The sequence below is a fragment of the Pundamilia nyererei genome, unplaced genomic scaffold (genome assembly GCF_000239375.1).
Source record: "Pundamilia nyererei isolate P.nyererei 1_Seehausen unplaced genomic scaffold, PunNye1.0 scaffold00147, whole genome shotgun sequence".
In the NCBI taxonomy this organism is placed as follows: Eukaryota; Metazoa; Chordata; class Actinopteri; order Cichliformes; family Cichlidae; genus Pundamilia; species Pundamilia nyererei.
The window spans coordinates 1,288,511-1,313,510 of record NW_005187548.1 but is presented as its reverse complement, the minus strand read 5'-3'; the positions used below and the strand labels follow the sequence as shown (position 1 = coordinate 1,313,510).

Here is a 25,000-nt window from a genome sequence, read left to right as displayed (position 1 = left end):
GGCACCGGTGTCTTTAACTCTCAAAACTGTTTTTATTTATATTAACCATTTATATGCATCCACAGCAACATTCTTAATGATCCCCACATTATATACGCAGTCCATTACAAAGGAGGGTGAGAACATGATGCTAGACAACTTACAGGAAACAGAAGTAATGAAACGCAGCAAGAGGGGGCTCGGGTACATCTGACGAGGGGCTCGGGTTACATGCAGCCATGCACATTTCAATTTATACTGAAGCCTTTAGACAAAGCATCCACAGGAATGAAAAAACTAAACAAGTACAAAAAAAATGAACAAAGCTAGAGAAAGTGAAGCTAAATCAAGTTTAGAAAGCAACGGGACAGAAAAAGTGTGTGCTCACTGTATTAAAAACAAAACAAAACAAAAAAAAGGTGGGTCAGCACCATCTCATGTTTTCCTTAATGTGATGCTACAATTCCAGTCCATCTTGAATACACCACCACAAACAAATCAAACCAGGCAACTCAAACTTTAAAAGGAAAAAAACAAAAACAAACAACACATTTATATTACGACAATCATCAAAGTGTCCAAATATCCCCTAATAATCGACCACAGGTCTGGTTAATGTTAGCAAGAGCCGGTTTTTAGCTTGAAACCAGACCACAAGGTGCTTTGGTGCGTGGACACCCTCTCTCTGGTAGGTGGTTGTTAGGTGGTGGAGGAGGAACTCCATTAGCAGCAGCTTTACTACTTACTGCTACTGTTAACAGGAGCTCTTAGATCATAAGTGTCCCCATATGAACTGAATGAATAAAACTACACATGTAACTTGTTAAGTCTTTTTCAATGGCTATTAATGTGAGTATATTAACAAAGGTCTGTCTCAAGTGAGTGCAGTCAAATCCTCAGACCACCTGCAGATTTTTTTGCATTGCACCCCCCGGACACCTGATTCAGATGCCGGTGTAACCAATGACGACAGATGCGTCATCAGCCGAGGAGCTGCTCCCACTTGGGGGACCTCCATGGATCTCCACTCTCCTGTCCTTTCTTTCATCAGCCCTCATACTTGTTAGTCCACTTCCTCCATGTTGCCGTAGGATGGTGCTGCACACTCGCCGGAGTGGGCAAAAAGGTCAGACGGTACCTCAGGGGTCAGCGTAGGCGGTCCTTCGGCATCCAGATCTGTCCCAAATAGCGACTGGCTAGAGGCCTGCAAAATAAACCAAGCGTTCACATTAAATCACATTGGTTCAGCATTCAGAGTGTTCATGTGTGGGCATGAAACACACAAAGACCATAAACAGATGGAAATTTTATTTTCACAAAGTTTATATATTAGAAAGCAGCATTCAGGTGGAGTTATTGAGATACATTATTGCATGGAAATTAAAATAGGTTATGATCTATTCAATATACTACTTGCAATAACTTGGTAATATTATACAGAGGCATCAAAATATAGGTTATGATTATTGTTCTTTTGCAATTAACATTTTTAAATTAGGCCCAACACACACTCACACACAAAGATAACTTTATCAGTCAAGTCCATTAAATCATTAGCCAATCAGCACTTGGAGGTCGTGCCCCCTAAAATACTTCTACAGAGTTGATTTGAGGAGACAAATTAGACAAACTAGATCAAGAACACTGTAGACAAAAAAAATAGAATAAAGACTTGAGAATTGCATATGTCTGAATCAAGTATACAGTCTGATGGTGATCCGAGTAAGGCAGAGCACATACAGGTCTGTGTACTCTGACCTGATACCAGAGGTTTCCCTGAGACCCAAATACACACTCACACACGATCATCACGGGATGACTGCAGAGCAAAGAACTGATCTGTGGACGGTGTGGAGTCTCAACAACACTTGCAAACAGTTAGTGGCTGTGGATGAAGTCGTCCAGCAACTTAAGCTGCTAAACGGAATTATTAATAAATAAATATATTTTAAAATTTTAAATTTAAAGAAGGCTCTACAAAAATACCTTTGCTTTTAGCTTACAAGTAAGGAACAATTCATGTGTAACTGTCCTTTAGAGCTCCCAAATCATTCAGAATTTAACTCCATTTAAAGCAGTGCAATTTATAAACATTACATTCAGGGGCGGACAAACATGTATAGTTTTATTGTTCTGAATATACTTTAGTTAGCCGCAAACTGCTCAAAAATAAACAAAAACAAATGAACAGAAAGAAGTCCCCACCACCCCCAAAAAACACAACCCCTTAACTTTTCAAAGCAGTTATGGCTTAGAGGTATTCAATAAACACACAATTAAAAAAAGATATATATAATTAGAGTGTACTACAGTACATGTAAAAGAGGACATGTTGTCTTGACAAGATCAGAAATTTTAAAAAGGCCCCGAAATTCATTTTTCTTAATTTTCAGAATACAAACTAAAAGCAGCTACACACAGACACACACACATACATATACATACAATAAGGTTTAATATTTTCTTCTTCAAGAACACATTTTCCACCCATCATACATTTCTACTGTTAAAGGACCAATGTGTAGGATTTATGGGGCTCTATAAGAATATATTAATCATTGTTTTCATTAGTGTACAAACACCTGCAAATATAAACAGATGTCTCTCAAGTCACACAGACGGGAAGACCCAAACAGTTATAATGTAGATTTGCATAGGTGCTCCAAAGAAATGGGCATTCAGTTAATTGCCATTTGGAACCTCACCACTAGATGGCCCCGAATCCTGCACGTTGATCTTTTATGAGTGTAGTGCACTGGAAACAAAAGGCGCTTTTCAGTGGGTCCTTGCTATTCTATAATGCTCCTATAAGCATCTTAAAAAGGATCCTACACAATTATCTGACTCCTGAACGCATCTAAACAGGCTCCAAAAGAGCTTTCAGGGTTTGTGCTTCAACTCCACATATACAATGTATAATTAAGGCTGTCATGGCTGATCATCTGAGAATTATTACCCAAAGTGTGACAATAAAAACTGAAACTTTCTTTAGAAATGTACAGAGCTTGAAGCCACTTTAAAACAATGCAGAGGTAATGTAGTGAGAAATCTACACCCAGTACATCATTACAGTGTGGGGGTAGCTCTCCTGCAGCTTTAAATTAGCGTCTCTCACGATGAAAGAGTCAGCAGCTGTGACTTTAACATCAGCCTGTTTAAGTCTTAATATGTGAAGTAGTGCCGAGTATTTTAAAGGGTTTAGCCACTTCAGGTATTGTGGTGCTATGTAGAACACAAATATTTTACTGGAAAAACACTAAAAACATCTCTTCTCGTTTCTACAAACAGACTTTTTTGATTTCAGGGGCGGTCCAGCACGTAAACCCAGCACTCAGCTCCAGGTGGCTTTGTAAAGAAGAGGGTAGACCAAATTGACAAACAGAGCGAGCACTGCAGTGAGCGTGCCCAGAACAAAGTATCGTACGCAGTCGTCGTCGGGATAGTCCAGCATCCTCTGCCTGCGGTGCCGCTGCACCGACTGTTCGGCTCCATCTTCCTCTTCCTCGTCTCTGTTTCTCTGTGTTCGGTGTCGCCGCAGCGCAGGGAGGAACAGTCCACGGGGCCCTTCGTCGAGCCCGTCGTCTTCCTCCTCCAGTTCCCGCCATATTAGAGAGGCCTGCGATTGGCGGGAAACCTGTGTCAGCTTCTGCGAAAAGGTGCGTGTTCTAACAAATACTACGATTACACGAGAAACCTCCAAATGTGTGTACTTGCTGAGCATAGTGATTTGTACGGAGATGACACGTGTGCTCTACTAAAACTGGGACAGTGAGGAGATTGTTCTTTAAGTGGGAATCAAATTTACAGGGGCCAGAAAATAAAGGGACATCTTCAAGCTCTTCTTACTAAAAGCCCAGGTTAAGAAATGTATATTTTAACCATTTTGTTGGAAACACTGTAACATAGTATATTCTTACCAATTTAAGCAAATTTTGTGAGATTGATATGAAATTTAAGCCTGAGCCTTGAAATCTCATCTGACAGCTTCTGAAATGAAAGTAACTGAACAAAGACTGTGCAGCATTTATCCCAAAGGAACAAAGTGGAGTTCTTCACATCCGGCAGTGACATGAAGTCAGTTTTTAATAAATAATCTGTATATCATTTGCACTGTGCTCACATTGAAAGACAACTCAATGGTTCAAAGTCTCACTGATCAATACATGGCTAAAATGCTCCAGCAAAAAGGAGGACAGGAATGAAAAACAGCTTAAAAGTGAATATAAAGTCTTTAAAACACAATGCTCTTCCACTAAAAACACTCACGTTATTTAGCTGTTCATTTACTTACAAGGGAATCCTTTAATATCAGAGTGCCCCCCAAGATGTATGAAAAAGGACAATAAAATGCAGATTATACATTCTCCACTTATGTCTGTGAAGGTTCTCAGTCATCCAGGTCATCGTAGTCTAAGGAGCTTGGAAAGAAAAGCGTCTGGACTTCTTTAGGTTGTGTCTTCAAGCAACCTAAAGAAGTCCAGACGCCATTCTCCACTTAATTTTATACCCATATGGATTTGGATGTCTAAGCAAGATCACTTACAATACACACTGAAATTGCTTATAATGTGTATTTCCCGCTTTTCAATTGTCCACCAGATCAACAGCAAGATTTATTAATGATAGGGAATGATATTTAAAACCCCACAAAAACCCTCAAAAGCAGTTACACTCAAGTAGTGGGAAAAAGGGAAAAGAAAAAACCCACAAAGCTAATGCCACTTGACATCTGAGCTTTGCAGAGATTAACAGTGGATCCATCCATTATAAACCCACTGGGCTGTTTGTCATTAACAATGTCAGAGCACAAGCTCCTCTTGTCAAGACTAATTGAACAGAAGCAGCAGTTCTCAGAGAGATTTAACACACAGGCCTGTCTCTTAACACCTGGCAAGTACTGCCAGTTCCTCATTAGTGTGACACTTATTAATATCCCAAACCCCAATGACAGATGGACTCGATACAATGTACAAAGGAATAAACACGTACAACTCCCTCATTAACCACACTGACCCAAGCTAAAATCTTCCTACAGCCCATCAACCACACTAACAGTGACAGTTCACTCACCCCCACCCAAAAAACCAGAAAAACAACAAAAACTACAGGAGCTCTAAGTTAGCTGTGGGAAAAATTTCCTGTCTTATTGTTATGGCTCTCTCACCTGGCTGGCAGTAGCTCCTGCAGCAGTGGGCGACTCTGCACCTACAGGCCTGAGGAAGCGTGGCGGCCTCTCCACTGGGGAGTTTCGGCGCCGGTAGAACAGAACATAAGCGTAACGCGTCACCACTTGACTCTCGTCCACCATTGTCACGGTGCTGTCATCAAATAGACGCCAGCCTGAGAGTCAAGGAGGGAAGAGAGGCCGATAAGTGGTAGCAAGATGTTAGAGTGGAACTTATTGTATAACTTCCATATACATAAAAACAGATGCCACTGATCAGACTTACCAACATCACTGCGCTGGCTGTTCTTGTCACTTGGCAGGCGAGCGTAGGCAGTATAGTGGCCTCCTATCATTCCTCCATAGTGGTTGATGACCGCATACAAGTCATAGATAGGAGGCTGCTGCATCTCATCCTTCTGGCCAATACAGAACTTACTTAGATCTAGATTCCTGAAAGACGAGAGAGGCTAATGTTATAGAAACAAATACAGTATAGTATGATACAGTATTACTACTAATAATAGTCACACTTAGCTAAATAATTGACCAAATCTTTTTTTCATTGACATTCAAATGATGTGAAAATTAGGATACAAAAACATTTAGCTTGTATTGACCTGACTGGAAAGTCGACCATGTCATTGATCTTATCCCTCCAAATGAAACTCCTGAAGGAGAAGCGTTTGAGCTGAATGATCAAAACGTTGGGCAAACGCCACAGCAACAGTTGCTTGGAGGCCTCACGGTGCTGCTGGCACTTTGGACAGTACCTTAACACAGAGAGCAGAGATAAAGACCAGCTGATGAGACGAATGCACAGAATAATCGAATAAGACTTTTCACGTCAGGCCTGTACCGAATTTCATTTAAGAAGTTTCAACTATGAAGTTCACTAATGTATCTCTTAGCACAGTGTAGAGTAATAAAGTACTGGGCAAATGTTATGTCCTAATCCAATTTTACGCAGCAGACACCTGTTTACTTATGTTCACTATGATTCAGCGTTGAACTTGAACTCAGAAACTGAGAATTTTTAAAGTCTACTGGATTATTATCGTCACCATCACTACTGCAATGACTGTGGTACCTAAAGAATAATGCTGTGAAATAAACAATAAAAATACTGGTTGCCACCAGTTCTTCCCCTAGCCCAGGTATAAATTCTAGATCTTTCCCATAAAAGTTGACCTCTGAACATTGTTTAAAAACCTGAGAGCATCATTATCCAAACTCAGTTTGTTTTGTTAGTGTATGTAACTGTAGTATACTGAGTTTTTCCCTTTCGATGTATCAACATCTTTTTCTTTCTCTCTCTCATGTAATAATACACAAATAAAAGCCTCTGTTTGAATGTCTATGCAGGAGCCCTGACACTATCCAGCTACAGACCAGGTTGTTGGTTTAAGTGTTAAGTTTAGTTCCTCTTTTTGAAGTTTGTATACAAGATGTCTCCTAGTTTAGTCGCTGCTGTCTGGGAGTGGGAAAGAGAAAGTTAAACCTGAGTTTATCGTTACACAGGCTAGACACATTTACCACTTGGTATGTTCACCAAGTTTAGAATTACATCAGACAAAGTGGAATTTGTGAATAACCTGAAAAAGAGCTACACGTCTAGAATCACAATCGATGCTACATTATTTAGAGCTCATTTCTTAAAGACTCCTACCAAGCCTCTTCAGGTGCCAGCACTTCTGGCTTGGTGAAAAGATTGAGGCACTGCTCGAGGGTGAAGTGTCCCGCTCTGGCCGTCTCACTCAGAGAACCCGGGTCTTCCTCATACTCCAGTTCCTTGGAGCTCACCAGCACATATTCCTTTAGACGCTCGTTGTTCTTCCACACCAGCTCCAGGGTTGCATCGTCAGGTATATCTGTCAGTGCATCTTCTGCAGACGGGTTGATAGAGGAAAACATATTGATGTGTGGAACTTTTTCTGTTTTATTTTTGTAACACTAAACCTCAGAAGCCTGAAAAAGTCAAAACGCATCTTATGACAGAAAAGTCTTGAAGAGGTTTTCAATTTAGCACCATATCTTGCTAAATCAACCCAATATGGCAATGAAAAGAATAAAACTAAAGAAAATCAGTTCTGTAGAAAGTGGGGTGGTACCTCTCTCATCCAGCCTTTGCTCCTTGTTGTTTGCATCCAGCAGAGCGATGTAGAACTGACTAGCATGACCTGAAGCAGATTCACACGGATGCTGATACCCTGCGACTGCAGCTGCAGAACGTTCAAGAAGTTTAAATAAGAAGGCAAGAAAAAAAAAAAAAAAGGCAAATCACCAAAATAATGAAGAATCTGTACAATACATTTACCTTCTGGCCGCACAGCCTTCTCACAGGACGTCTCTTTTTCAGCATGAGGGTCCAGAAAGCAACAAGAAGCAGAAGAGAGTGACTCGGAGAACCCTGAATCTGTGGTCCGTGTGGTGGAGAGGGACGTCTGGGAAGAGGAGAGGGACTCCGAGTTCCCTGAGTGGATGGCTGAGGCCTGAGCATACTCTGCCTGGGATTCAGGCAGCGAAGCGTGGCTCTCCAGCTCCAAGTTACCTGCTCCTACAGTACTGCTACCACCCACAGCTTCATCCTCCAGTCCAGGACCGTCAGGGGAGCCTGCTGGCACTGGAGGGAGGTCTACTCGGGACTGTGATGTTTCAGGGGATGTTCTGCCTGACTGGAAAGGAGGCTGGAACACGTTGACTGAAAACCTGCACACAGAGAGACAGTAAAGGTTATACTAAAAGTTCACATTTTAGTATGTTCACATAATATTCATTATTAAATGCCATAAACATTAAACTCTGATTATTTTACATCAAAAAGCACAAGTGTTGACTGAAAAGACATTCAGAACTTTTTTTTTTTGTCATACTCTGAGCATCAAAAATGTTTCTGTGTGTTCACAGATCCATCTGTGTAGCTGGCACAGAGAAAATACAAAGTACAGCCAGGGGGATCTGATTATTGCTCAAGTTTCCAGCATTAAGACAGTGACAGGGGAAAAAAGGAAAACAGAGAAACTAAGTTGAATGAAAATCATTTTATAAAAGTAAACTAGAATCCTTTATTAATGACTTTTTGAGCTTTAGCAGTGGATTATGACAGAAAAGGATTTGCTAACACCTACATAAAAATCATACTTCTTTATTCCATGAGAGAATATGGAATGGGCCAGAGAGCAGCCAAGTGTTAAAAGATGAAAAGCAAATAAATAAATATTTGTAGAAAAAGAGGAAAAGTAAAGGTCAAATAGATTGAAATGAATAGAAGACTGTCAGACATGCGTACTTTACACCACAGACATGTAGACAGACGTGTAATACAAAGAAACAATGCTGGTAGCAAACTTCGCTGCATATTTCAGCAGCATTTAATATGAACAGTTTATTAAAAATGTGATTAACAGTTACAAATGGCCCTTACATACATGAAGAATTTGTTTAGACACCATCCGCTACCTCCTTGTCTTTGTTTATACTTTTAGAATCGTCAAGTAGTTTGAGTTTTTTCTTCCATTAATCAAGTAAAACGAATTCCCAGGACCATCTCTAATTCAGACACGTCACAGCAAATTTAATATTAGTAAATCGAACACGATGACTTTGAAATAAAAGTGACTGTGTACCTGGAATAACCCTCTAGAAGCTGGACGAGCCGGGAATATGAGAGTCGAGACTCTGGGACACTGACCAGGAAAGGCAGGCCCACGTTCTCTGTGTTGGGTCGACACAGACTTTTGTGGTTGGGCCAGTGGGTTCTCTGACACACTCTGGAGAAACAAGAGCAGAAGAGTTAACATGTGAGGAAGTACAGAAATTTTATTGCTAACATATAATCTGCAGTTTTATCATTTATTTCTTATAGCATTTGATATTGTATTAAAGATGTTTATTAAAGTTAATTCCACCATGTTAACCTTTTATTACAGGTACAGCCAGAAGTATTTCATACACATTGCATGATTGTGCTCATTCAGAGTTGATGTTCAGTCTCAGTTTATTGAAGGTTTCAAGCTTTGTGAAGCGCTATGACTTCACAATCTATTGTGTAAAAGACTTAGAACATAGAAGGCCGCTACACGCTTATAATACATATAGTACATATAATCTAGGAACAGGCTTGAGCGAAGGCCTGAATGTATTCATCTTCTTGTTGCAACCTGTGGCATTTGAGTTTACTTAGTAACAGGTGACAGAAGATGGGTCAACAGGAGGACAAGACAACGGGTATCTCCAGGGCCTGAAATTATCACCTTATTTGGGATGTTAGAAAGAGGAACTTCTGTGTCTGACTTTAGCTCTAAAATTGTTTCATTGTCTGTACAAGATGCAAATGATGTTCTTAGAAATACAAAAATATGTTATAGAACACAAGAGGGGGCGTCAAACCCTGATGATATATAAACCATTCTCTGTGTATTTTTGGCAGAAGACATATGCTGATGTTTTCTCTCCTGTGTGTTAATAAACTCATTGTTTGACTGCACTCTTCTGGGCCTCCGTGGTTTGTGTCACTGCTCTACATTGATTGATTTCGCAACACAAGTTCATAGAAAAGTTAACCGACTGAATTAATAACATGATATGGGAGTCACTTTCTTCCAGGCAATCCCTTGGAAAGTTCTTAATCAGCTATTTACAGTTGGAAAAAACATGTTTTGGAAAACTTACTGATTGCAGTAGCCAACGCGATAGCAGCGAGTGCAACGCTTCAGTTTGTCTTCTTCAGACACCGGAGGCTTCAGGCAGGCAGCACATTTGGAGATGGGGATATTGGGGACCTGAAGTTTCTGCAGAGCAAACACAAGGCTGTTAAAATATTTGTAATCACATATTTCACAGGTTTTCAAAATGTAAAAGCGAGATTTATACCTGCTGCACTTTGAACAATACCACTCTCTCTTTGGCCAGGTCTTTGGAAAGCACCTCAAAACAGAATAACATGTCAGAGGAGGACACTGTGTCCAGGGAGTGGGTAGGCAGGAACATTCGCTGGAAGCGGTTCTTTCCCACCTGAGATGGGGGGAAGAGAAAAAGTGTCCTTGAGAAAGTCACCTCTAAATGTCTGCGGTATTATACGACTCTCCCTCCTTTCCACGACACTGTTAAAGGACATTTTAAAATGTCTAACCTCGGCCAGTCTGAGGTTCTCGGGTTTGACCCTCACACTTCTAGAGATAGATTCCAGGACTTCAGCAGTACTGGAGCTCTCCTTGCTTACACTCACTAAAAACTGACACATACAGATGAATATTCATTAACAGGTCACAAGAGACACCTTTGAATTTCAGCACTTAATAATTGATGCAGAACTGCAAAGCTGTTTCTTATCTTACCTTGATGGGTTTTTTATGAGGTTCCTTAGCGAAGTAGAAAACTGAGAGCACCTTTTGTTTCTGTGGCAACGGCACGGGCAGGTAGAGGAAGGGGTCAAAGGTGATAGATACCTGAAAAAGAGGACAGAGATGTCAATGTCAATAAACAGAAACCAAACATGTGTGTTTGTGGGGTGGGGGTGGGGGACTGAAAAATTGTGTTATTGTGTTACCTTAGAGCATGTGGGACACACCAGTTTGGACTTGAACTGACCCTGAAACAGATCTACTATAAAGGAGTCATTCCGCATCTTGTGCCTCTGCCATGCTTCCTCTGCCACCACCTGCACCAACAACAAAAAAACAAAACAAAACATCAGGTCAAGGTTTGACAAAATTCTAGCAGGAAACAGTTACCATTTAATCTCATCACATTAGCCAAAGAAAAACACTAACTTCGTCTAGCCGCCCGTCAGAGTCGACCGTTTCTGTGTAAGGTTTGTTCTGGATGCGGTTCAAGTCCTCGTGGAGTCCGTCCAGCAGGAATGCCATGAACTCCTGGGCATCGTGCTGGGCGTAACCAGTAAACTGACTTGCTTTACTTGCCACAATTGCCTGTGTGTTTGCAAACAGATGGAGAAAATGAAGGCAGATTGAAAACTTCCAGAGAAAAATTGCTGTAGAAGAGGAGAAGATCTCAGGAAAATCTCAGGGTGCCGCTTTTGTACCTTGAGTTTTGAGGGCTGGAAGGCGTGGTGCGTTCCTTTCCAAAGAGCCCTGAGCAGCACAGCAAAGCTGATGGCTAGCCTGCCTCCTGTTCCCAGTGGATTAGTGCAGTTGATTTCTGCCTCAAAGGCTCGGTCTGTGGGGAAACAGAAAATACAGGAATGCAAAAAGATAATATTTTCTATCAACCTTTGGCGAATTACATTGTTTCCAGGGAACTAGGTGACCCAGATTTTCAGTGCTCTAAATGCTTCAAGTCCACAAACTTCTGCAGTTGTAGCTAATGGAGATAAATCCTGTGGAAGTTCCTGAGCACTCATTAAGCCTGCCCCTGTGGGCCATGACGTTGTACCAAAGCCATAATAAAACATAGCCTGTTTTACTTTTCAACACAAAAACCCAACAACACGGTGCTCTTCTTGGCAACAGCATTAAAGATGAATTAATTATCCCTTTGGGTGTGCATTAGAGCAGCATTTATTAAAACAGTGCTGAATTATAAATGTATTCCTGTATTATTTTTAAGAGGTAAAAAGAGTAAATCCATTATTTACCATGAAAGTAATCCCTGAGTTCTCTGGTGTTGGACAGGGACTGAATGACGCTGTTCATGAAGCAGGTGTTTCCGAGGTTGACCAACCCTGTAAAACCAGGCAAGCACACCTTCTTCTCTTCCTCTTCCTCATGGCGCTCGCTGCTGGCCGGAGGTGCGTGGGTCATGGGCTGCACCATGCAGGTAGGCTTAGGCTGGGAAACACACACTGTCATTTACTCTAGTTGTATATGTTTGTATGTACTTTTATTAGCCTCACCTAATAACTATTCACTCATCCAGACTCTATGGTGTCACCCCTGCTGCTGTCAGCTCTTATGACACACGTGGACCAAATGATAATAAAACTACTAGAAGTAAAAACAATATAACAATAGTAGTACACAGTTTCAAGTCTATATGGGTATTCATTAATCCATTCACCATGGTAACAGTAGGCTCTGGCTTGGTAATAGCAACGTGCTCAGAGACTGTGCGTGGAGCCACAGAGTCCAAACCCCCATCTTCCACTCTGGTTGGGGCCTTGGGTGTCTTGGGTTTTTCTTCCCCAACCCGCGGAGGCTCCTCCTTGGCTGGGAGGTTGTGCTGACTGCTGCCTGGCTGGCTCTTCTCCATGCAGGCAGGGCTGGAGGGCACAGCGACCTTAGCGCCACCCACTGCACCTTAAACAGAGGACAATAGAGGTTGTGGTTAGAAAATGAAGCTCATCAGCAAGAGATGTGACAGGAATAATAAATATAGTTTTGCAGCAATATTCATTTACATGCCACGTTACAGAGGTCAAATTCCTGTACCTGAAAAAACCACATGCATTTGTCTCAACCACAAACAGTAAAGAAAAAACACTAACAAAAGACAACAAACTGCCCTAAATTCAAGCAATAAGTGTTGGTCATCTTTATTGTGGAACTTCTCTGGTTTATCATGTCCAAAAATCCTGCAGAACAAAACCAAAGACTTTATCTAATGTTGACAAGTAGAAGCCTGGCAGCAGACCTTGTGTGGCTTGGGCCTCCAGGCCCCCCCAGCGTTGGCTGTGCCTCTTCTTCAGAGTGATGTCCAGACGGGAGGGAGTGAAGGCGTAGCTGCACAACTCAGGCTGGATCAGATTCCTGAATCACAGGAAGGAGAGTACACAGGTCAGATTGTAAAGGCAAAAAGAAGTTCAGGGAGGTGAGTGATCTACGAGAATGTCATCAGTGCAACATTCCCACTTTGTTATTCATCACGTAATGTCTGGAAGACATTTATAACATTCCAGATATTAAACATATTTATGTTGTCCGCACCACTTCCATTTGTGCCGAGTGCTTAAACCCGTAAAAAGAAACCACAGATAAGGAAGTTTGATTCCACAAGTTTCCTTAAATGTGGTGACAGGTTCTACCTTATAAGTTTGATGTCTTTGCCCTGATTTAACCCTAGTGATTTAGCACTCTTGTTTCTTCATGGCTAATTAGGCTGTTCCAATTAGTTAGATACTGATGAAGCTAGCCGTGATTCCTGGAACAGCTCAGTATATCTGTACAGTTAGCCCACACATCTACACAGAAAAACATTCCGGTGTTGCGCTCTTCACCTGCTCATTTTAAGATTCTGGTTTCTAAGCAAGAACAAGCAAACTCCAACAGTACCTGAGTTTGACTTGCCACTTGAAGACTGTGTTCGGTCCACAATCTGAATGAAGCCGCAGAAAGCTGACATCACTGTAAAGGAAAGCCAAAGGAAGGTCAATCACTCGCTGCTCTTTCAAGACTGGCCAAAAGGAAGCCACATGCTTTATTAGTAGATATTCATGGTCATAACCTTGTCTGGAAGATGAGGGTGAAGTCCTGTTCCCTGAAGATGACTCTGGCTGTATCCCTGCAGATCCCCTTCAGGTAAACATTGACCACCATCAAGTCTGTGCCCTTCTCATATGAATCATTCTTCACATACTGCAGGTTTACCATGGGCTCTGGGGCTGTGGGAAGTTTGGACAAAGTATTAACAAAAAGAAGTTATTTGAGGTGGTTTGTGCATCTGAATAGCATGCCTAATATGATCCCAGGAAAGGTGTTTAAGGTGTGCGGGACAGGTCCTGGTTGAGAGCCAAGGTTATCTCACAGCTGGCTTGGAACCAAAGATTTTAAATGTTTTCAGCATTTATATGTTGCAGTTGTGATCTTTGGTCATAAACCAGTTTCAAGAGGAAGAAAAGTTAGTGAGACTAAAAGAGAATTTTGGAAGGTGCCAAATTTTGGAATTTACTATTTTCACCTTCAATTATACGCTAAATATAACAAAGTCAGTCAAACTGGGGGGAGAGAAATCAACCTATGAAATGATCTCACCTGCTTTTGTGCAAAAACAACAAGTGCACCATAGAGGCAACAACCGAACCTAAGAAAGTGAATGGTTTTACAGGTAGACCACTGCTCTCTTACTCCATCTGACAGATTTTTCCTCTACCTCTACTTTTTGCCACTGTCTTTGCACTGCACTGGTAGCATGACACAGTACATGTTGCATGGATAGTCCAGCTTCCCCAGATTAGCACATTGGTGCTGTTATGATAGTGTTCTCCAAGCCTCCCAGCACTGTCTTAAGAATGGATGAGACTCCAAGAGATGATCCATTACTCAAGGACAGCTGGACAGGGTTGTACACATTTCTAACCAAACTGTCAAAACAGACACTAAGAGTGTGGCATGAGGGTCTTTAGTGGGACTTGTGCTAACGGAGAACCCCGGCTTGTCAACCAATATGAATGCACTACAGGTACTATGACCTGTCGCTGGTGACAAGGTTACTAGCAAAAAGCAAAGCTAGAGAAAAATCAGTAAATAGGGGACGAGGAAAGAGCAATGGTTTGGCTTCCACATGCAAAAACATTCCCCTTTTCGGAGTGGTCCTCTTGTTGCCTTTCCAGTGCATATGCTCTCCTTTTGTTTGCACCAAAGCAGGTGAAATGGATTCCCAATGGTTTACACCTCCTCACTGAGCAAACCGATGTCCCCGAAATTGACTGATTGTGTGTTAAACTGTTTCCTTAACCTTTTTCAGAAGCGCATTTAAGCACCATATACAACTAACCATCCAGTTGCTTCATTTCCAGTAGCGGCTCCTCCTTCGACTGGTCCCGCTTCTCCTCATCGTCACAGCTGCTCTTCGTTTGGGCAACACCTGGGGGCTGGCTTTGCTTGGCTGGCATTCCCATCGCCTCTACTGGTACCACTTCCATATCTCCAAGCTGCTGACAAATCAGAGGATCCTGCTCTGATTCCTGCTCAACAGGTTTTCCAGCTGGCTCAGAGTCTGTTCTGTCTCCCAGCCTTTGGGGAGAAGTCGAATTCATTTCCTTGTTGAAGGCGACAGGTTTAACACAGTCACTGGTGCTAACAGGAGCTGCTGGCTGGCTCACACTGACATGTGTTGTTGCACCAGACTGGTCTGATGACTGGTTTTGCTTCTCAGCCAACTGAAAAAATACAAATAAATTAATACATTAAAAAACAAAAAAAACAAAACAGGAGACATTTTAAAAATGAAAGAGCAACATTCACTCCCAAAGTCCCCATAGGAAAAGGAGACTAAATGAATATCTATGATCTACAGATTTTTCACATTTGAGAGGGTATACACAGCACCCTGTAGTCCTCTTATTACAGCAGTGACCAAAAACAAAGGATGCCATATACAGCTGATTATCCAGTGAGATCTAAAGTATCTGCAAAGTTACTTTTGTGACCTTAGCTGTATGAAAACACGCCAATACACATGAGCAGACAGTCCTCTCATGTCTCACTTACTGCTCTTTATCTGGCAGGCTGTTGTCTGGTGACAGGTTTAGATGGCATCTGTTAGTATGCTGTGTAAAAATATTTCATAAAATTACAAATCTCTCCCAAGCTCCAGGGACACTTGGAAAAGGGGAGCCCACACATGGCAGATGGTGTTACTGGCTGTAATGGAATTAAATCCTAGTACTGGGTGATGTGTGGAAATAATCTGCAATTTTAGTCTTTAAATGAGTCAGAGTTGGGAAATTATTTAAATAAAAAATAATAAAAAAAAGTTTAATCATTTTAAATATTATTAAATATGGAAATATATTATTTCTATTTATTGGGTTCTGCATGATTTTGGGCTCATTCAGAATACGTCACATCCGCCTGACAGCTGTGTGTGACTATAAACACAATAAAAGAAAACAGCAATACTGTTGCTGGGGTAGCTAAGTGGCTGTGTAAAATAGAGATAGTACAATACAGACAGCTCTTTACCGTTGTGTGTTCACACTGTTTTGGTGTTTGTGAATTTTTTATTTCCCTGCCAGAGGAATCAAGTTTTTCTAACAGTTGGCAGGTTTCTTGCTTACAGGACAGTTAACAGCTCAGCTTACTGGAGTAAGTCAACTGTATCCAGTTATTTAAGGGCATGTAAAGAAACTGAATTATAAATCACAATATTATAGCTAATCTCACCTGAGTTCTGTTGGTAAGGGTGGAAGCAGCTGCTTCTGCTCCCTGTTTCTGTCCGCTGCCACGAGTCTCAGATCTGTTGTCTCCACTTTTCCGTTCCGTCTGTGGGCTCCGACCAGCGGGCAGGTGGGCACAGGTGGATTTCCCGTTAGCTGCTGTAGACATCACAGATGGCAGGTCGGCTGATGCAGCGTCCTTAGAGGTCTTAGGCAGCCGTACAACTGTGCGTTTGGCACTAGGTTCCTGATGCGGTTGCTCTGCTTTTGTGACGGTAACAGGCTTGCTGCTGGTGGTGGAGCCATCTCCAGCTGTGCTTTTAACACCTGCAGAGTCCGTAGTGGCCTTTTCACCCGTCAGTTTAGTTTTCAGGCTGCGTTTGACACATGATTTGCTAACACCGCGTCTTGACTCGCTGTGTGCAGGTGACGAGGGAGGCTGGGGCTGGAGATGTGGAGTTTTCTCTGATGACTCCAAGGCAACGGGCTTCATGTCTGGTTTGGTCTCTATGGATACTGCCTCCTTCTTTTTATTTGACTAAAGCAGAGGAGAGGAGCCAGAAGAAAAACACAGAGCTTACTTAAAGCTTCAATGTGCAAGACTCTCCTTCAAAGATTAAATAACAGTCACGTCTGGGCAAAATGTTTTTCTAAACGTGGTGCAGAACCCTTATAACAAGTACAGTGTGTTGCTTGCAGGCTAGCATACTTACCTCAGTTTAATTTAATATTCTTTTAAACTTGTTTTGAATGAGCGATGAACAATTTTATGCGACTCACCTTTAGAGAAGGCCAGATGTGGAAAGGAATCTTTTTGTGCATGATGAGATGGAGGAAGCCTCCCTTTTCCTTATACTGGACTTTGCTACATGAGGCCTCGATTTCCTCCTGCAGCTGGCAGCTCCATTGCCGTCCATCTGAAGAATGAGAATGCACCGATTTTAATAGACCACAGCTCTACCTACAGTATCATTTCAAATAGAATAACTGCAATAAATCCAAGATATAAACCAAAGGATTAAGTTTAAAGTCCAAATTCCAGAGTTTGAAGGCTAAACTGTACAGCTATGTACTTTTGTGGTTTTATATTTTATGACTGACCCAGCTTCTATTTTGATCTCCACTTTTATACTTTGCTGTGAATTACCTGGGAAATCCACATTGCAGTGTGTGTCTGTGAAGGTGGTGTTTATGTCCTCTATCCTCTGCACCCCCTCGCCACAGCGCAGCCTGACAGTCACTTCGTTGACATTCTGCTTCCAGTCCACAAACACATCTTGAAAAAACAAAGAAGCAGGCATATGAGTTTTAAAGATGAGCAGGAACTTGAAAATTATTCCACCCTGATCACTCAGCCTCCAGCTTGAGCCACAGTGACCCTGTTAAAATGTAAAAACTAAAAAAAAAATCCTCTGGTTAAAAAGGAAATTTTAAAGTAAAAACCAATGAAGAGCACAGCATCAGTACAATGAACCCAAAGGAAAACACACTGAATGCACATGCTCACGCATTCACACAGACCACTGCGCTCATATGCTCAACTGGGTCAGTCTAGAGCACTCACGGACAGACCGAGGCAGACAGAAGGCAGTGAACTCAGCAATTACAAATGGGACATCTAAAATTATCCACCCCACACAGACTGTATTCCAAGTAAACAATTGCAAGAAGGAAAATCATCAAGTCATTTGCATGCTACCGAGCCACTTCTTCAAATGTAGACTCAACACACTAACGTGGACAAAAAGAAAGAAACAAGAAGACGTGTACCACAAGGCTCATAGCACCCAGCCTTCAAGCCTCAACTTTCCCACACTCATTTCCTCATCCAATCTCTCCCCAACTGAATCACTCCAAAAAGGTCACAAGGAACACTCAATCCCCTTCAGCTGGTGACAGTCAGATTACCAGTGTAGCTGTGCCACTCAAATGACAGGAATAAACTTGTTGACATTTGTGACAAATTGTTTTGTTTTTTTAAACACTTAACATGTGTGTTTAAGTGTATTTTTTTGTGAATTCTCAGTATAATTAAAATTACACTACTGCAACAGTGGACTGTTACAGCCAGAATATATATACATATGAAAGGAGCAGACATGCAATCAAAGATTCTTGAACAGAAATCAATTGGAGAGCTCTCATTTGTTAAGAGCCCATAGTTGTCCTGCTCAAGCTAACAAGAGCCAATCACTATCTGAAAAAGTAAAGATATTAGCCAATCATGTTGTTGCAGTGTTGTTTGTGAAGTCCAATTGTGGGCTTAGTAAAATTGTAGATAACAGTACTTTGGCTTTTTCTTGGCTTAAAGTAACCATATTGTCAAATAGTACGGAACTTATTAAGCACTCTGATTGGATGAGAGGAGACGCCGATTATGCTAGCACCGAGTATTGTGTGGAGGTTCTGAAACTTTGCTCGTGTGTAGAATTTTATTTTTTATTTTTTGCAGTATGTCATCATATTTGACTTGCACACATTAACACACATAATACTCTCAAAGTGAAGTTTAGATTTTCTTCCCAATTTATTTTTCCCCAAAACATTTCAAAGATGGCTGCCGAGCAGCAAGAGTTTCTTTTAGAAAGATCTACAAAACTAGCAACTGGAAAAAAAATAACTTCTCAAAATCTATTTTTAATAAAGTAGCTTTTGGTTGAAGGTAAACTCATTTTGACTGTCACTACGGTTAGATCAACTACCAGCATGAATGTTGTGAACATTAAATTACATTTAATTTAAAGTGAGTCAACCAATTCAACTTAAATAGCATTTCACACTGTAATACTATTAATGAATAAAAAATGAAATGATTTAATTTGCTGTTTCCAAATACATTTTGCTTTGCATCACTGAACAGAGTTGGTGATTGCGGGTTTTGAATAATATCAAAAAATTACTGGTGCCTTTTCATAGAAAAGCCTACGGCTGGTTGAGTATCTGGCAGTATCTCAGCTAGAATAACATCCCTTCACTATGAAGAAGAGGACCAGCAAGACAAATGCTCTCACATTCAGTCTCATGAGAAACCAAACAGAGCCAGAGTAGAGCTCATCTATTAACACTACAAACAGCCGCACTGACCTGAACACGGTCTAGTCTGATGAGACCCACTAAGATAACTTGCAAACAATACTTCCAGCACGACCAAGTATATATAATCAAAGCACTGATTACAGGCATGAGCTGTGCTCTACATGATCAGGTAAATGCTGTATCACTACGTTCACATCAACATGAGATCCAATATCACCTTTAAAAGCTGTTATTAGTATCAAATTATGCAGGCTTAAAACAACAACAACAACAACATATCGAAATGTGTGACAATATGGTAGTCACACATGCTGAAGATCAGAACACGATGGACACCAAATCAGAGACGAACAGAGTAAATGCAATTGGCAACTGGAATAGGTGCTAAAAAAGGGACAATCTTCTACTATGTTCCTTCCCCCTACTGGCCAAAAAGCTGTTACTGCTGGACTAAAGTGGTTATTGAATAGAAAATAAGCACTACAGTAATAGAGCTGTAATTGTTGCAGATTACAGCTCTATTACTGTGGTGCTTATTTTAGTTGCTAGTAGAGCTGGGCGATAGAACGATAACGATATGTATCGCGATATAACTTTTACTCGATAGAGAAATTAAGCTATCGCGATAGACCTCGCCGCTCTTGTCCTCTAAAAAAAAAAAAAAAAAGGTCAGCCAATCCAAATTAAGTAGCGCAGAGCCGAACCAATCACAGCCGCAGCGTCACGTCGCATGACTTGTTACGTACAGCACAAGTGCCAAGCCGCACGTGTGTTTGTTTAGGAAGCAGCCAGCGCGTAATGGAGCCAGCGCGTAATGGAGGAAATGAGTGTGCCGACTAGAAAAATCAACCGAGCGTGACCGAAGAGAAAACAGATGATGGTTCCAATGCCGGAGAGATTGTCGAATGGAAGAGCCATAGAAGTTCCGTAGTGTGAAGGTATTTCGGCTATTTCAAGTCTGACAAAAAACAGAGTAGCGTGCACTGTAAATTGTGCCGAAAGCAAGTCTGGAAATACAATAAACTGGTGCATGCGTCACACTGTGCGCCACGTTATTGTTTCGGTGAAACGAATTTCTACAATACTGTTACTGTTAATTCTACTCTCTGCAGTGTTTAAATGCTTACATATACACACAGTTATTGTCCCTCCACACATACGACTCTGTTCTGCTTCTATGCCCCAGCTTTGTTTACTTTTTCCCACCGAGGCTTCTAGACTTCTGATTGGCCAACATTTCTGCACGGTTAGGAATCTAGCGCCACCTGCTGCTTTGGCATGTTCATAGCAGCGTTTTCCTTCATTTCTGCCTTTATGTGTGGACGGGATTATTTTTTAAAACGAAAACGGAAAATCTCCGTTTTCAAAAATACCCGTGTACGTAGCCTCAGTCTCTGACTGGAAGCGCTAATTCGTCATTCGGCTTTTGTCAGACTAAAGTAACTGTTAAAACTGTTTGAAAAGCTCAGCTATACAACAAGGAGAGATTGAGAATTTCCTTTTAGTTCTCAGTTTATTTGATATTGACAAAAGTTAGTCAGTTTTGTCTGTTCTTCTGTAAAACAAACTAAGATTTATTTTTAGAATTAATATTTTGTTTCTAAGTGGAATTGACAATTTAGTCTGTTTTGTTTGTTCTATTTTGAAACTTAGACGCTTTAGCGGCTGCCTTTTGTGTAGTTTGCAATATTTGCCTTTATTTATCTGAAAAAGTCTCATGTTCCTTAAGTACATCTACCCTGTTGAACTTATTATGGGAAATAAATATTTAAATAAAAACAAACTGCTGATTATTTCACATTTTACTTGTGAGCAACAGCACATTTAAATCTTACAAATATAGTTATTTGGCTTATATCGTGATAGATATCGTTATCGCCTGAAATGAAAAAAACATATCGTGATATGAAAAAATCTCATATCGCCCAGCTCTAGTTGCTAGGGAGGTATCTATGCTTTGAGTCCAAATCCACGAGTACAAATACAGAAAACAAGTAAAACAAAAGGCAGGCGAATCTCACGTGTATAGTTTACAGGTATTGCCAAAGACTATAGACTTTGGAAAGAAAAAGCACTGTGAATCAATAGCTTATTTGATCAAGGGCTTATGGAAAATGTGAGAAGCTTTGCATTAGCATTTCAACCTTCAGGGACAAAATCACTCACAACTGTAACAGAGTTAAGTGATTAATACTGCTCGATCAAGACAAATAAATGATGGAGGAAAAGGAAAAAAGAAAAGGAGAAACATCAAGAAGAAAGAAACCACAAACCTAATTTACAAATCTGTGCAAAGATTATGTGGACTCAAATAAATCCTTCAGTGGTCAGACAAGAAAACTACAGCTGCTTTTGTTTTAACCTTTAAACTGGAAAAGTATTCCATTATGTTATTCCAGAAAGCATAAAACGTTTTCTTCATCTTTTAACACATTATATTCAGTATCTACTAGAAGAAGATGGTGAGTCTCAGACTGTTACATTGTCATTGCTTCTGTGAGGCTCTTTATAATCAAAACTATCCATCCTCTGCACATGTCCAAACCACCTCAGCCTTGTCTCTAAAACACTGAATTTGAGCTCTCCCTCTGATGTACTCATTCCTAATCTTGCCCATCCTGTTCTCTCTCAAAGAAAATCCAAAGACTGTCAACTCTGCCACCTCCAATTCTGCCTTGTATCACTTTGTTAGTACTACCACCTCCAAACTATACATCATAGCAGGTCTCACTACTATTTTATTAATCTACTCTTTCACTTTCACATTCCTTCTGTCACAAATCAACCCTGACACTCATCTCCAACCACTCCATTTAACCCGTTCCGTCTTCTTCAACTCTCTTGTGCAAATTATTCCACTACACAGAAAAAAGGTTTAGTACTGCAAAATAAATAAAATGATGACAAACTAAAAGCTGGGCATTTACATTTACACATACGTGTGCTACCAAATTCATATAATGTAGTTGTAGTTAATATTTTATTGCTGTTATTACTGTTTTATCCGATAAAGAAGTTGCAAAGGGATAAATGCCTCAACAATATCCTAAGGACTCTAACTCCACTGCCTTGGCCTGCACCTGGTGAGTGTAGGTGGCAGGTGATTTAAGGGGGTTCTTGGAACAGCCCTTTGAGTTTGATTTAAGGACACAAACTAGGGCCAAGCAACAAATTGTATATTTATTTCAGCTACAATTGTACTATTCGTTAATTATAAAAAATAAAATAATGAGCATAAAACAATTTCTTTGTTATGTTTCTGTTTGCTATGAAGATTTTGTCTTGCTCTCTGTTATAAAATCAGCACACCTCTTTCAACTACAGCCATGCACTTTGGTCTGTCTGCTTCATCTAAAGGTAAATCTAGATCACTAGTGTGTTTCTGCCTTTAGTGCATATGGTCAAGGAGGACATGCAGAGAACTGGTGTGGCAGAGGAGAATGTTAGGACAGGATGAGATGGAGGCAAAATAATCTGCTGTGGTGGATCAGCTAAAGGAACCAGAAGAAAGAAGATGACGATTACTGATTGGCTGCAGACGCTTTTGTCTCTAGATCACTGAGGGTCTCTCACCCAGAGGACTTTGTTGACATAACAAAAATGTGCATCTATAATGAAGTGAAATAATTACTGACAAAAATAACTGATCACAACAAACAAATGAACCAGTTCTCCACAGGCTGTCGTTTGAGTAACCCTCCGGCTTACAGTGAATCTCTCACAAAGCAGAACAGGAACCACAATCACCGTCACTAGCTAATGTTCAAGATGGTGGAATTTGAGTCACCAGGAGGATGACAAACTCCATGGAAAAGCAGCTGAATGACACCAAAGCAACACAAGTGGCCTAACCAGCTTTCATGTAGGGAAAAATAAAATACCAGGGACACGCTACAGGGGATGAGGCTACATGGTTACCTTTCAAAACAAAACATTTACCCACATTTTAAGAGTAGGCATCCACAAAAAATAAAATAATGTAAAAATGCGTGTAGCTGGGACACTTTTTGTAATTCTTACCTTTCTTGACTTCTGCAATAACCCCATCCACGGCTGCAGCAGCTGCTGCTGCCGCTCTCTTGGCCTCTCTGCTTTCCTGGTTGGCCCTGTCCTTCTGCTTCTTCTTACTCGTACTGGAGGGCAAGTCTGAGCCGTTTTCTCTGCTACTGCCTCCTCTCTGCTGAGCTCCACCACGGTGGCCCCCCGCCTCACTCCCGGCCACACCACTACTGCCGCTGCTGGCCATCTTCAGGCACTTGGCACTGACAGGCCGCCCGTCGCCAGAGTCACTACCACTGCTGGGGTCTGGATCTGAGGTGTGCCTCTTCCTGCCTGGCCCGGCTATCTTGGCGATGATGCTGGTCTGAACTCTCCCAGAACAGAATCAGGAAGACTAGTGAGGGATGGGGACCTAAAGCATAGACAATTCACTGTCAGTTATCATGATGTGCAATTTACAAGGTGTAACAGAATATCAAACAGCTATGGGACTTGAGTAGGACACACACACCAGCAAACGCATGCACACATCCAGAGACAGGGACCTGCTGTAGAGCAGGTGTCAGATAACAGCAATGCTGAAAAAGAACATGACTATTGTGCCTTACAACAAAAAGCATATGGCTGAGCATAACATCGACTGAACCAGTCGGACATTGAGCTTTGCTCCGTTTCCTTAGCATAGCAACCGCAAGTTGCTAGCCCACAGTAAAATGACAAACAAAGGACAACAGATAAATCAGCCATTTTAGTTAGCGTTCAGTACAAACCATTTACTAAATAGCCGACCGCTGTTTATTAATCCGTATTGCTGAGCTTCCCCTTATCAAGCTAGTTAGCTTACTTACTGTAAGTTAGCCAATAACCAGCAGACTATATAGGTTCGTTTATTTTAAGGCACACGTGTTCGTGGCTGTCATGTGCCTGTAAATAATGAAGCATACACATAGGTCTCCACGAGGCTTCAAACTAACCTTATATTCTCAAAGTCATGCTTTGGCAACTCTCTTTAAAAAACCTGCTAACCTTCAGAAGAGTAACATAACACCGTAACCCTGATGTACCTGGTCTACACTGCGAAATGTAACAATTGTTTATGTACATACCGTATCTAATTTCGCTGCTTTGACTTCTCGGAGCAGTAGTAAACAGTGGCATTACTTTCGCATACCGCCAGTAATGTTTTAATGGCTGTAGTTTATCTCCATTACCGTGTGCCCCAGCGGAGCGCCGGGCAGGTCGTCTAATCAAGCGCTGCTACAGAGCTCCGAGCAGCTAAAGTCATTAGCCTCACGCTAGCGGTAGCTCAAACCAAACGGGTTGGTACGGCTATTCAATTTAAACAAATAAGACAAGACATCTCGTGACACCTGACGAACATTAGCAGTTAAAACACTACATTCATATTAACGTAACAACATGACACTTACGGGGATTTATTATGATGCTAATTCCGTTTTAACACACAATAGCGAGCGACTTCTTTTCGTTGCCCGGCTGCTAAAGCTCCCTTCTCGGCCGCAGGCCGCTATGCTCCTGCCCGAACTCGAAACCCCGTAGTCCACGGTGTTTCTAGAATCTTCTTTTCTTTAACCAGGGCCCATTTCTTCACATTTCAATTGCGAAGAAAATCAAACAAAATACAACAGCAGAAATCCTGCTCAATCCATTGGTTTCATCCGGCCTCTGCGGGGCGAGTCCTACTTTGTTTGGAGGAAATTACAGCGCTGACCGGCCAAACCTGAAACGATTGCACGGTCACTTCCTGG

General features: G+C 41.3%; 1 protein-coding gene across 4 annotated transcripts; it reads right to left on the bottom strand.

The window, feature by feature from the left end:
• Positions 1 to 15: 15 nt before the first annotated feature.
• On the bottom strand, positions 16 to 25,000 carry usp19 (ubiquitin specific peptidase 19). Of its 4 annotated transcripts, none has more exons than XM_013913730.1 (26): positions 24,662 to 25,000; positions 23,253 to 23,643; positions 17,344 to 17,472; positions 16,977 to 17,113; positions 16,204 to 16,734; positions 14,813 to 15,197; positions 13,544 to 13,700; positions 13,372 to 13,443; positions 12,734 to 12,849; positions 12,161 to 12,399; positions 11,739 to 11,931; positions 11,187 to 11,320; positions 10,915 to 11,073; positions 10,692 to 10,802; positions 10,480 to 10,590; positions 10,275 to 10,376; positions 10,016 to 10,156; positions 9,815 to 9,933; positions 8,770 to 8,913; positions 7,461 to 7,852; positions 7,255 to 7,365; positions 6,813 to 7,029; positions 5,764 to 5,916; positions 5,430 to 5,596; positions 5,144 to 5,319; positions 16 to 1,183 (listed from the first exon to the last, which is right to left on the bottom strand). In XM_013913730.1, exons 2-26 carry the CDS (start codon positions 23,476 to 23,478, stop codon positions 1,043 to 1,045), a joined length of 4,563 nt encoding a protein of 1,520 aa, XP_013769184.1. In that variant the 5' UTR covers positions 23,479 to 23,643; positions 24,662 to 25,000; the 3' UTR covers positions 16 to 1,042. The 4 variants fall into 4 exon arrangements, with proteins under 4 accessions (XP_013769184.1, XP_005744729.1, XP_013769183.1 ...); XM_005744672.1 differs by lacking the exon at positions 16 to 1,183 and adding an exon at positions 2,433 to 3,595; XM_013913729.1 differs by lacking the exon at positions 16 to 1,183 and adding an exon at positions 2,433 to 3,595 and having other exon boundaries at positions 12,161 to 12,393.

What these genes read in the sequence shown, in the direction of transcription:
- usp19 (XM_005744672.1), bottom strand. Translation starts at nt 23,478, where the DNA reads ATGGCCAGCAGCGGCAGTAGTGGTGTGGCCGGGAGTGAGGCGGGGGGC. An exon ending in ACATCTGGCCTTCTCTAAAG is followed by an intron (nt 16,735 to 16,976) that starts GTGAGTCGCATA and finishes CCTCTGCTTTAG; the next exon opens with TCAAATAAAAAGAAGGAGGC. An exon ending in AAGTGGCAAGTCAAACTCAG is followed by an intron (nt 12,850 to 13,371) that starts GTACTGTTGGAG and finishes CCTGTGATTCAG; the next exon opens with GAATCTGATCCAGCCTGAGT.